The following is a 13,202-nucleotide window of genomic DNA, read 5'->3' on the forward strand; positions in this document are numbered from 1 at the left end:
TTTACCTGCGTGAGAATTTTCGCTCTGGACAAAGATGCAGTATCTCCAAGTGAAGCTTGGACTCAAATCTGCATGCTTCAGGGGACTCCCATTGAAAGGGTTTCCCTCCATGGGCTCACGAGAGGGAAGGCCCCAAAGTGGATTTGGGAATGTAATTTCTTTTATCTGAAACAAAGATTCTGAAAGGAAAAGATAATGGCTGAGTGAGATCTAGTCAAGCATGCTGAGACAGCCTTCAGTGAAGGTGCTGGATATTTATGACTAAAGATCAAAGTCAGATTTTTTCACTAGAATCACTTTTTCCTTAGATACAGCTCGTATCTTCTGCTCTTTGTCCAGACTATGAAGCAGAAAACAAGTCAGCCAGGAAAATGTGCGTTTTCCCATTGCAGTTCTCCAATTGCTGAATATCTTTGTTAGAAGGTTCAAGCCAGAGGGAGGAAAAGAGAGGACTTGACTGTTGTGCTGTTTGTTAATTCCGGTAGTTACAGTGGTAGTTACCTGCTCTTAATGCTGCTCTTCCAGAATACACACAGCTTTGGGGTTTGTGTCTTTACTCTCTGAATGAGATTCCTCAGCTTTCATAGTTTTCCTGGTTACCATAGGTGTGGTGGAGCAGTTGGCATATGGTGAAGCAAGTCTGTATTGCCCCCTTACGACAGTCCTGCCTGTGCATCGCTCAGGCATTTAGAGATGCCATCTGATCAGCCAGATCAAGAGGTCAAATTCTGCCCCTTACTAAAGCAGCCCGGTGGGATTAACTTTGGGTCTGGCTGATCACAGGCCATGTGAACATTAGTGCTCCCATGAGGGCATGAGAGCCTTCTGAAAGTGGATCAGCCTGTGAAACAAAGTCTCAAAATGAACCCACTGGTGGTAACATTCAACACTGCCTTGCAGTCCCAGTCCTGATTGCATCCTGAAACTATCATGGCTGTAATATATTTTCTTGTGTTCTCCAGTACTTTCCAACCCTTAGTCTTTTATGCTTGTGGACATTTAGGTGCAAGTGGGCAAGTGAAGGAGAAATGTGTTCTGGAAACATTCTCTGTCAATACCTTTTTCTCTTTTCTCTTAGAAGTGAAGAAGAAAGCTGGCTTTATCACTCCAGTACCAGGAGGGGTAGGACCTATGACTGTTGCAATGCTTCTGAAGAACACACTCATAGTTGCTAAAAAGCTCGTTTACTAAAGCAAGCTGACTGGCTACTCTGGAAGAAGAATCCAAGTTGTTCTATTTATTGATACACAAAACATTTATTTTTACTACAAAGATATTTATTTCTACATTGTATTTATTTTTAATGTGAAGTATATTGAACCTGACAGTTTACAAAACGTTAAAACACTTTGTTTTATTTCCTACTGATCTATTGTGAGCAAAAATGAATCGGAGGGTGCAGCCTTTACAGTTATGCTATTTTTTGTCAACTGTGTGTGTGAAAATGAAGAACAAAGCATAGTTTACAAATATACATGTGTATCTTTACAAAATGATTTGAGCCCTTTGGGCCCTCCATGTTGATTAAGCTGAATGAAAACTAGGTTTCAACATGCTAGTTTTCTTCTGAAAATATGATTTGGGTTCCTCAGTCATGAAGCAATCTTGAGTATGATGTGTAATTTTTAATTCCTCTGAACAGGATGCTCAACAGCAGAAATCTAGAATCTGTAGGGAGTGAAAAACTGGAGTCTGTGTTTCAACTGCAAGGCAGGAGTGTTGACCTGAAGGCAGATGTTTGGTACACATTTTAAAATGGTCATGTAAGCTTAAACACCATGCGCTAAATTCTAGCCATAAATGTATACAAGAGTTATGCATGAATAAGGGGCTAGAATGGAAGCCAGAACTGTTATTTTGATATCCAGAGTTATTATTGGCAAAATGTGTTAGTTTTCCTTGTTCCTTTGCTCCCTTCTGCCCCACCCCGCCCGCCCCCCCAAAAAAAAAAAAAAAAATCCAAAACCTGCAAGTATTTTACCAAGCAGGATTAGGACCTTAATTAATTAGAATATAGTTACAAGTACTATGGAAGTATATTTTTTATAGCATAATAGGAAGGAAAAAGCAAGTGTTGATCCGGAATGAAATATTCATACTGGAATTTTAAGTCGTATACTCTTTTGTCTTCTGAGACCGTGTTAAGGTTTCTTTGCTCCTGTTGCAAGACTGGGTCTTGCAAGTCCTCACCTTGTTATTCTGCTGCATGCAGAGGACTGTAGGGATAAGGAGATGTCTACCCTAAAAAGAAAATAAAAACTTGGGAAAACGATTGATCATTGACATTTTTTTTTATTATTTTTTTCTCCACCCCCCCCCCTTTTTTTTTTCCACCTAAGCATTTATTTCCAAAGGTGGGCCTAGGATTTTAGTGCAATATAAAAGTTGCAGTTACTGGTCATAAGCCAGTTTTGTTGACAGTATATATACTGTCAACATAAGACCCCACAGCAGTTCCCACTGAAGGTAGTGAGGGGTGAGCCTGGGTCTTGCTTTCAATTTTTTATCTCATTTGGAATAATCTTAATTTATTTTAACAAAAGACTTTGGTGTTTGCCAGTAGGTTATACGTTTCCTGAAAGAAAGAAAAATGAAGTGTGTCTAAATGCTTCCATTCAACAACAACAACAACAAAGTGCGTGCTATGATAAAAAGATGGAGCATTACTTCTGTACTGATTCTTCTGTTGGTCTTTCTTAGACTTTCTTTAATGCAGATTTTGCAGAAGAAACCGAATCATTTCTAAATATACGGGCCCAATCTTGCAGGTGCTTGCTTGTCTGTTTAAGCAGTGCTATAGATGTTAGCAGGATCAACGTGTATGAAAGTAATACACTAAATGGTCAGTCCAGTGTTGACTAAGGAGGAATAAAACTTGATCACTGTTATGCTCATCTTTTTGTTAGAAATGTGTTAATACAGTGGGGTTTTTTATTGCTCTGTTAGGAGTGGAGTAATTAAGGTCATTTGATAGTCAATCATTATTGTTTTTTCCATCTGTTTACATTGCTGCCTTAGAGTCATGTTCGTTTTGCTTTAATGAAAATATTTGCATTTTTGGCAGAATAACCATTTATGCCATTTTGCTTATGTCACTTGAATGAGTTGATCTCCTCCACATCCTACAAACAGCTTATTGTCCACCTGCAGCTCCTCTTCTCTTTTCGCCCCTCACCGGTGCAAGGTGTATGTGATGGAGGCTTCGTGCAGCTGCATGCTGAGTGCAGAGCTGCTGGACACCGCTGGCTGAACATGCCCTTGGGAAGAGCCTGTCGGCAGCCTGAGATGCCCCGCTCGCAAGCTGCAGCCCAGGAGCTCTCATCCAGGCGGGAATGCCCTGTGGCAGCTGGCGGCACAGCCTCCCCCACTGAGCTCCTACCGCACCCAGCCCTGTTGCCCAATGGTGAAGCCTCCTCTCAGATTCAAGTAGGATTAGGTTCCCATTGTGCGTTTACGGGTGTTGAAAGCAGGGCTCATGCGAGGTGCTCCTCGTGGGATTGATAGCAGAGGTTGTGCAGGTAGGCATGAGCCTTGCTGTCGGTGTGGGGAGAACAGAAGCTGCGTACCAGCAGGGTGCCGCTGGCAGGCTGTAACTTGGGCTACCTAAGGAAGGGCAAAGCCTCCTGGAATGCAGTCCATGAACAGGAGAGCACTTAATTAAAGCGTGCATAACTAGCTTGTGTTTTTTTCCTGAACTTGTGAAGTGGTTAGATCACTGAGGAGAGTACAGCACAGAGGGATAAATTGAGCTAGCCAGCTTTCAGAGCATCTGTCAGAAGATTTTGCTTAAAAAAATAAATATATTGTGAAATGTTTTTACTGCCTGGAGCTCACAGTTGAAAAGTGAAGGTTGTTAGTGGAGTGAAGTTACTAACTTGGCATGGGTGAGAATGGAAAATGCTGAGGCTGTTCCTGTATTTGTATGTTACTGAACTGAGCCTTTCTGATCCTAGTGGATCTGGACCTCAGTACCCTTTGGAGGGATGATTTCACTTGTTCTGAGTCACCTGTGACCAAAAAGCTAGACAGCATTTGGGGCTGTGAGAGATGATTTATTATTAAAATAATATACATAGTATATTTTATAGCTGCGAATAAATGTTGATATGATTATTTTAATTATGCATGCCAGTAACCGCTGTATTGAAGGTATCCCTTAACATAAGAGTTTTCTTTCTCATCATTTCTTTCAGTGCTTTTTCAGCCAGCGTTCTCTGTTGGCGCCCATGCTTTGCCAGCTCTCAGCTTCTGCTCTGCACAACCACACACAGCCCCAGCCAGCGATACCAGGCCTTGCCCAGATTTGATAGCCTGCCTTGCTTCAGATGTTCTGTGCGCGGGAGATCTGAACGCGAAGTAGTTAGCATGCCCCTCGGGCTCTCCAGAGCCTGGGATCAAAGGCCTCTTGCTGGCAGTCACTGATGGAGAATGTCGCCCATTATCTGGGTGTCTGATCACTTCTTAGTCTTGGCACTAGCTGTTCTTGCAGTTCCTCTTCTGTATGGCAGGGGAGGACCAGGGAAGGAACCTCAGCAAAACGGGACCCTCCGCTCCAGTCTGAATGCTGATAGTCCTTCTAGAAGTCCCTTTAGACTTGCATGGACCAGGGAAAGATGGATCACATTCATTGCAATACATCACTTTTGGTTTTGCCAACTTCTGTTTTGCTGTTTTCTATAGATCTGCTCTGGCAGATACCAGGTCTGTCCTTAAAACTCTATCTTTGCATGCACGATTATACCCACAGGTAATAGGAAACTAGGGTTTCAAGAGAAAACCTGATCCCATTGCTAGATAATAGCAGTTTCCTAAATAAATGTGTGGTTGCCTCGAGGCTTGAGGTTGTTGCCAGATGCACCTTTTTTTGATTGGTGAGAACAGGAGATGACGCTTCATGGTATATAAGAGCAAGAGAAAGCAGAGGAGCACAGATAAGCAGAGCAAGCCAGTCACCTGGAAAGAAGAGTTGAGAAGGTGTTAAAGCAGCTGCTTGCAATGGCATTTGGAATGCTAATCTATATTTTGCTGAAAGGTAGGTCTGGAGGAGATTTTTCTGTGTCACAAATTACAAGGCTTTGCTGAATAGCACTTCACTCCTGAAAAAAGCAGAGGAGGGACTGGGAAAAAGATATAATGAAATTATTAAGCTGACTTATTTAAGCAATTTTAAGCCTGGATGAAATTTTAATCAATAGGATGTAATTTAGGTTATTTTGAAAGAAACTACTTTGACCAGTAAGTAGATGTAATGTTGTCTGTAATGCATTACTGGTACCTGTGCCGTAAATGGCATAAGGTAGTAGAAATGAGAACAGGAGGATGTGTGTTTTGGAACTCTGGAAATGGCAGTTTGTTTCTCCACAATTGTAATTATGCTCTGACAAAAGGAGGTTTGAGGTGAGAGCACTGCAGAAAGAACTGTTTTTGTTTTGCTGCATTACATCAGAATTGTGTTAAGTGAATACATGTTTTCTAGGTGAAATGAACCTTGAATAGACATGCTGAGTTTTTCTGTTACAGTAAACATCTATTTGCATTATACAGCAATGGGGGCACTGAGTGAAGAGTCTGCTTTTACCGTTTCATCCCTCAGTGCAGAATTATGGAATAACTGGACGAAAAACAACACTGAAGGTACTTCTTTTTTGGTCATCTTTGTCTTTATTGTCACTGAATAAAATGATAGATATTTTTCTCTGATAACTGCCATAACACCTCTGCCATGTAGACAATGTTGAATATATATGTACCTTTTGTATTCTGAGATGAGCAGTTCTCTTTTCATGGAGTCCTGAAAACCTCTCTGAGATCATGACTGTCAAGAAGCTGGAGTAGGCTCAGCACTTACCAGCTAAAGAGCCACTTACCCAACCCAGGCATAAGTGGAAAAAAGGTATTTTAGGGGTACTTCGGGTAAATTCTGTGTGCTTTTGATGGTCATTCTTGTTACTTCTAACTAGTGGTTGGTTTCTGACAATTAGCCCTCCTTAGTCTGAATCTTTCCACGTTCAAGTGAGAATGCAGCAAATTAATGTGAAATGATGCCTGTCCTTACTGTTACTCCATAGCTTCCTCATTTGTTACAGTTTTGCTCTCGGCTATCACAGCTTCCACAGCTCTTCTCGGCATACTTGCTCTCTCTTTTCTTTCTTTTTCTTTTCTGACTGAAATGTGAACTCAAGCTGTTTACCTGCCAAGTTGTGAGGCCAGAGCGCTGTGTTTATCCTGCAAGCTGCATTCTTGATGTTAATTCAGGTGCTAGTGATGTCATTACTTTCTGGAGAATAGTGAAATCTGCAACTGAGGTTTTGGCAGGTCAGTAAAGGAGGAAAGGATTTTAACCGTGATACTTATTAACCTCTTTGTACTTTTGAAAGTATATAAACATGCATACAAATCATCTTCTGTTAATTGTAAGTCATCTTAGGATGTCTTACAAGCTTTTTTAGTAGATACGTAAGCTTTTTATTTTCCTCATAATTCAAAACAAGTCAAACTACTGTTCTCCTTTTTTCTGTCTGTAGTTTGTCCTAGTGATATAGTGTTACAAAGCTATATATATGTATAATATATATGCACATATATAAGTGTAAACATTTATATAAGGTTAAAGTAAAAGATCATTGTCATTTTTCAATGCAGGCATTTCATTTATTAGCACAAGACTTGTGGCTTGACTTAGTGGATTTATCTGAAGTTACATATGGAGCAAATAGTGATATAATGAAGTAGAAATATATTTAGTGACTTCTTAAGTAGCCTGTTAGTGTTGTAGTTAGAAGGCATGAGTTACACATCATATTTTAACAAGATGGATATTTGATTAGGAAAAAAAATGCTTAAAAAGGTCATCAAAGAAAATGGCTGTATCACTATAATCTGTTATTTTAGCTTCTGTTTCTCTACCAGTGAGGCATAAGTTGTAATTTGTTACAAAAGTTCAGCAATAAAGGATTCTAGGAAAACTAATTTGCAAGTAAATATCACTGGAGGAACTGGTAGATTTTGTGGAATTGCAAGTTCCCTGGGGTCCTTGGGGTTCCCTGAGGTGCAGTTCGTGGAAAACTGTTACCTTCTGATCAGTGAACATCTACTGGATCAGCTTCTATTCCCTTACTGTATATGTTGAACAGGCTTTGCTTGCAGTCACTGCTGAGGTGGGGTAATGTTAGGTTGTGTAGTCAGCGGGGGCACAGGTGTTGACAGGGTGCTTGGCAGGGGCTGGTGAATCGCAGATCAAGAAGCTGGGGCATCCTTTCTGCTAAAGAGAAGACAGAGTTCGTGCTAAAGAGGCGGTGGTTGCAGGGAATTGGTCAAGTAGGAGTTGGGAATGCTGGCAAGGGGTTAGTTTTACTGCAGAAAAATGTGATCCGTTCAGTGCCTTGGGCAGCTTCCTCCAGTGGCCTGTAGTGGCAGCCCTGAACTGGGGCTGACCCATGGCCTCTCCTTTGTGTCTCTCCTGTTCCCCCACCCGCCACACACGGTGCTTGAATGCCAAGCTGTCACTCACTCGCTGGGTTACTCTTTTTGCCACTAGTTGTTTAGTTTTAGCATGCCCAGGTTTCCAGATGCCTGTCGTTTTGATCTCGTGTCAGATCTTGCCAGGTGTATCTGCTTGAATGACTCAGTTGCAGGCAACTGTCAAGTGCTTACACAGCATGCTTTTTTCCCCTCATGTGACTTGAAAGGACACATAGATGTGTTTATTCAAAGCTTATTTAGTATCTAGGTGGATAATGTGATACGATTAGTATTATGTTTTGGAAGGGGTTAGGTGGAAAAACTTTGTTTTCAAGATTCTCAGTTCTTTTCAAGACAATTATTTCTGCTTATGCAGGGTCACAATACTTAGCACCTAAAATTACTGCATGTTCATTTCAGATCTGACCTTGCAGCCTACGCTGGTCGTTCCTGATGGTAAAAGAGGAATGTATTGTTCAGTTGTGACCTACATGGCAAGGTGTTTGTCCCAAAGGCTTTCTAGGCAGGCCTCTGCTCTAGGCTGACCTTGGTTTCAGATGGCAATATTGATTTTGATTATGCTCAGGAGAACAGGTCTTGCATACCTATGCAAAACAAATCTTCCTCTCCAAGTATGTAGGTGAAACGCTGCCATCTCTTGGTAGAAATGGGGTAAATCAAAACTGAAGCAGAGGGATGTTTAGGCAGTGCAAATACATTTGCCTGAGTCCTAGATAGACGTTGCTGGGGAGTCCATGCCTTTTGACATGAAAATTTGTATGTTCTTTGATTATTTTTCTCCTTTGTCAGTGAAATGCTCAGTCCTCCAATAGATCTCTTCTCAGGGCCCAGCAGAAGAGTGGCAGGAAATATACAGTAAAAGGTTATGTTTAACACTTATGTTTTGATATTGTGTAGTTCAGTGTTTGACCTTCATTGAGCTAAAATTGTGGGGTTGGTCCATTGGTGCAGGAGTGCTTGAAGAGAGGTGTAGTGAAGTTTAAATGTACCAAGCTGGTGTCTGCAGAGCTGTCTCCTGAGTTTGTCTGCAGTGTTCCTGAGGCAGCCAGCAGAGTGCCAGGCCTTGATGCTAGAGCTCACTTGTACGTATTTCTGACTCCTTTCCATGCCATGTGTGTGATTCAAACTAAAAAGCCCTGCACTGGGCAGGCACAGCCTTAGAACAGAGACACGGCACTGGTTTCAGCATCTGGGAGCCTAAGTCTCAGCACATTCTTCAGTCTATCTGGATTGCTGCTTGACTACTGTACCAAAAAACTGTGGCTGCATTGTTGAACCAAAACTTCTTAAATCAAGGCATGTTTTTCTACCTCAATAGCTTTTGCTGTAAAAGAGAAGTCCACGTACTGTTTGCAGGAAGAAGACTAGAATTGTTTCTTGTTCTCTGTATGTTCTTTTGTGAGTTGAGGGTGTGACTTATTTCTCAGCCCACTGTTTTCGAAGTGATGTTATGTGATACGACAAATAGAGATAACCTTAAATCTCTTATGCGTCTAAACCATTTGATTCACAACTGGACCCGTGCCGTCCTGAAATGCAGTCGTATGGTAAACAGAGTAGCTGGTTGCTATCACTTGTCAACTCTTTGAAGCAGCTTGCATATAGGAAGAAGAGAAGCTTGCCTAATTGGACAACCAAAGGGAACTCCTGCCATGAAATGACTCCAACTGGAATTTGGACTGGAAACTGGGCAATTGCTATTGTTATTCCTGAAAAATGCTAAATGGGACCTTGAGTTGACCACAGTAGGCCAGGGCAGCCTGAGACTTACATGCCTGACAAATCATTCCATCAGCGTAGTATCTCCCAGCTTTGATTCAGTGCTTACTCAGAAAGGAAGGCTTCTGCTCACTGTGCTGTTGTTTAGTCACTCTGAGCAGATATTGTCACCTTCCTGCCAGATACTACTTTTCTCATGGTGATAACTGAAAGCTGAAGTTGACTTATGCTCAGTTAAGACACCACTAAATCAAGCCCCTGAAATACTAAAGCATTGCTTGGACACCCCACCCCATTAGTGATTGCTCTAACTGGGGAGAGAGACCATTTCAAACAGATACTCCTTTGACTGTGAAGTAGTCTTTTGTCCTTTGGCTGGGAAGAGGCAAAAGGAATTAATCCATCATTTGCATTCAGCTTGAGAAACACACTGAGATTCATTCAAAACTGTTGTTTTATCCTGAAGGTGTTCCAGGGGATTGATGTTTTCATGGATTGCATGTTGGATAATGCTGATCTTATACTTGGGCCAATCTTACCTCATCTTTCTTATACGCACTGCTGAAAAGGAAGTACTTGAAGTTTGTGCATTTTTTTTTTCTCTAAAGCCATGCTGGAGTGTCTGAGAGGCTCATTCTGCTTAGCAATGTCTGAGCTGGTTTGCAAGATATATCACAGTAAACCTATGTGTTGAGTATCTTTCTGCATGAAATGTCTGCCCATCTTGGATTGTGAAAATATTCTCAAATGATTTGACTTTTCCCAAATATGACATAGCATTTCCTTTCCCTTTTGCAGTAGACTACACAGAGCAGCCGAGGCTCTTGAAGCTTATGCAAGCCTGTCTTGAGGAGCACCACAGCTATTGTATTAACGGGCTCTGTGCTTTTCACAGTGAACTGAGGAAGCCCATATGCAAGTAAAGAACACTGTTTATAATTACACTTCTTAGAGAAGTAGTTTCTTTGTCTGCAACGCATTATTCATGTCATGCGACTACTTTTTAGCAGAGCGCAACTTTTAAGTGCCAGTGAAACACTAGGAGGCTTAAAGTTTGGCACATGCTTAAATGCTGTGCTGATTCAAGACTGTTGATGAAACAGTAGTGCCATGGCACTGTAATACCAAGGAAAGGAGACTGAAAATACACAGCTTTCTAAATCTTCCTAAAGGATGGTTTGACATCATCTCAAGTCACGGCTGTGCTAGAGTCAAAGGACTGGATTTTCACAGGTAGCAGGAGAGGGGTCAGTAGTTCCAAACAAAGCAGCTGCAATTCCCTTACCAAGCCAGGACCTTGCCTTATACTTAGAATTTTCTAGGTCCGTATTAGGCAGGTTTGTCCATGGCAGATGCTACAGCAGCTAAAGCTCAGCAGAGCACAGTGCCGTTTGTCCACGTCCACTTGGATGAGGGTATGTTTAGACTGTGTTTGCTGCTGTGACTACAGTGTTTGAGCTAGCTTTAAACTAGATGGGCTGGTACAACTGGTAGTCTTGCTGGAGTTAAGAGGTTCTGACTGAGCACTAAATTGAGCCTTCCCTACCTGAGACTCGCTCTGAATTGTTAAAACCTGATCAAATCCAAAATGTATTTCTGGAATATAAAGCAAAAGAAGTTCTGTATTATTTAGTTTGGTGTGTATTTATTTTGTAGGTGCCTTGCAGGCTATAATGGAGAGAGGTGTGAACACCTAACACTAAATTCCTATGCACATAATTCTTATGAACGCTACATTGCTGTGGGAATTGGTATAGGAATACTGACCAGTGGGATACTTGCTATCATCTACTGCTACGTAAGAAAGAGGTATGGAAGATAGATAACCTCTTCAATACTTTGATCTGAGTTTTGTGGGGGAGGAAAACTGTGCAGAATTTTATCAGGGAACTGAGAGTGTGTTGTTGCCTCTATTACTCATTGTGTGATCTTAAACATTGCTGATACAGAGATTCCCTCATTTTCATTTTTAGACAAACAGGTAAAATTGTGCCGACTGCCCAAGGCATGAGCTGCATTGAGGCTTCTTAAATGAGTTGGGCAATTAGATTTAGTTCTGTTCAGACTACTGTGGTTTTAGAGGTTTTTTTTTGTTTGTTTTTTGTTTTTATTTTTATTTTTATTAAAATCATGTCACATTCTCCATTTCAGATGCAGAAAGTTGAAATCGCCTTACAAAGTTTGCATGGGTGAGACCGCGCTCTGAAGACCTGGAACTGGGACACTTACCAGCTTACCTGTAAACTAGAGAAGATTCTGACTTGGGAGGCTGTCCCGTGCCATCTCACAGGTACTCCCGCCTCGCTGCTGAGATGAGGGAAAGGGAATGGCACAGCAAGGGCATAAAGGAATTCCTGCAGAACTGACGGCTCCATTCACTTTGAAGAAAGATTTCCTGTCTTAAGTAATGGTTGCTGTATGAGCAGCTCACAGCAGCTAAAGATGCTTTCAGCCTTCTCAACACTCTCCTGTAGTACACGTTTGCTGAGGGAAGGACTGATCGTTTCAGCTGCTTTTCAGTCATTTCAAGCCCTAGCAGAGTGTTGTGGCCTGGTCTTCCTCCCTCCTTCCCTTTATTTTTCCCTCTGGCAGAAAAGTGCAACCTGTCTCACAATGGAATTGTTCTTTGAATGTCACATACTGACAAGGAGCCACCTGGGTTTGTCTTTCACAAGCTCTGCTGTATGTGGGCTGGGATCAACAGCTCTCTTCCTGTACTGCAGGTATCTGCAGTGGGCTAAGCAGAGCGTAGGCTTTTACTACCATCTGGATGAAATTATAAAACATTTGAGACTGGGGAAAGCGTATCATCCTCAGAGACTTGTGTAAAAGTAAGAATAAAAATTACACCATTTCTGGAAAATCACGTTATGAGATCTCAGGGCATTACAGATCCTTTGAATTTTGACAAGCAAAGAACTTGGACATCTTCACCCAAATAGATACTGAGTGCGCACACAGGCCAAGAACTTTACTCTTCCTTTACATCATAGAGCAGCTCATCAGAGTCTCAAGACCTTCAGGCAAATCATTACCTTCCTGGACCATGCTTTCAGACTAAGACCTCAGTTGCTGAGGGAGCTGAAATATTGTTATAGAACTCCCAAGATGGTTCTGTCCAGGAAGCAAACTCACTCTGTTTTCACAGTATGTGCACAATATCTCCACTGAAATAAGAAAGAAATGAATATAAGGATTTTGTTCTACCTCGACCTGACAGATTACTTACTACATACTTAAAATATTTTGGCTGTATGTGATTTTTTTTTTCCCCTATCTTACCTATGGAAAACCAAATCAAAGTACTTGCTGTTCTAAGAGAAAGGAAGAAAATTGGTTCTGAAGACTGTGGCGCTGACTGTGGCTTGTCACTGACATTTGGAGTGTTTGCCAGTGCTTGTGAGACTGGCTCCAGGAGATTTTCATTTCAGATACTGCATGTTATAGACACATACCTGCTTTGCTTAGTCATCTGCAAGAAAGCAGCAATCGGGTACCTCAGAAACCCTTGGAATTTTCAGGGCTAATGTACGCTCCTGAGTTGAGGTGCATTGCTGTAAAACTGAGTTTGTTTGTTATGTGAGTGTCGTTTGTTTAAAAACCTGTGTATTCATGAGCCTTTTGCAGTACTGGTGAAATGTGCATGAATGACTGTGGTGCTGAAAGGGAAAACGTGCATTTAGCACTTCAGTGATCTGGTACACTTGGCTTTTCACGCGGGGGCATCCTGCTCAGTAGTTGAGCTGTCTCAGCTCTAGGTGGATACCAATAAATAATGACATGTCTCACGTTGTGTGGTTAGACTCCCTGTGCAACAGCCAGGAGCCAGCAGCAAGTGTGTGCGCTGTAAGGAGTGTTAGCGAGGAGCTGGGAGCGCATGCTAATACTTCCCTCTGCTTTGACACAAGTATTTTGCAAGATGCCTTGAATGCATTTCCCAGCTTTCAGCCTATTGGGTTTTTTTTCAGTCTTAAGATAACTCTTCAGATCCATTTCTGTGT

The 13,202-nt window shown here is 41.7% G+C and overlaps 1 protein-coding gene across 3 annotated transcripts in view; it reads left to right on the plus strand.

The window, feature by feature from the left end:
* Positions 1 to 11,564, plus strand: part of LOC104565064 (methylenetetrahydrofolate dehydrogenase (NADP+ dependent) 2 like) — a 45,004-nt gene extending 33,440 nt beyond the window's left edge. The window contains exons 1-5 of one of the 3 annotated variants that reach the window (XM_010211715.2): positions 4,208 to 5,032; positions 5,545 to 5,634; positions 10,000 to 10,120; positions 10,858 to 11,010; positions 11,353 to 11,564. In XM_010211715.2, the coding sequence (XP_010210017.1) occupies positions 4,996 to 5,032; positions 5,545 to 5,634; positions 10,000 to 10,120; positions 10,858 to 11,010; positions 11,353 to 11,407 (456 nt within the window). In that variant the 5' untranslated portion in view covers positions 4,208 to 4,995 and the 3' untranslated portion in view covers positions 11,408 to 11,564. Of the gene's footprint in view, positions 1 to 1,078; positions 1,592 to 4,207; positions 5,033 to 5,544; positions 5,635 to 9,999; positions 10,121 to 10,857; positions 11,011 to 11,352 lie in introns of those variants that run through there. The other 2 variants (XM_088521967.1, XM_088521968.1) reach the window with 2 other exon arrangements.
* Positions 11,565 to 13,202: the final 1,638 nt, after the last annotated feature.

Source organism: Tinamus guttatus, unplaced genomic scaffold, assembly GCF_059628265.1.
Source record: "Tinamus guttatus ecotype Peru unplaced genomic scaffold, ASM5962826v1 Tinamus_guttatus_pri_ptg000140l, whole genome shotgun sequence".
In the NCBI taxonomy this organism is placed as follows: Eukaryota; Metazoa; Chordata; class Aves; order Tinamiformes; family Tinamidae; genus Tinamus; species Tinamus guttatus.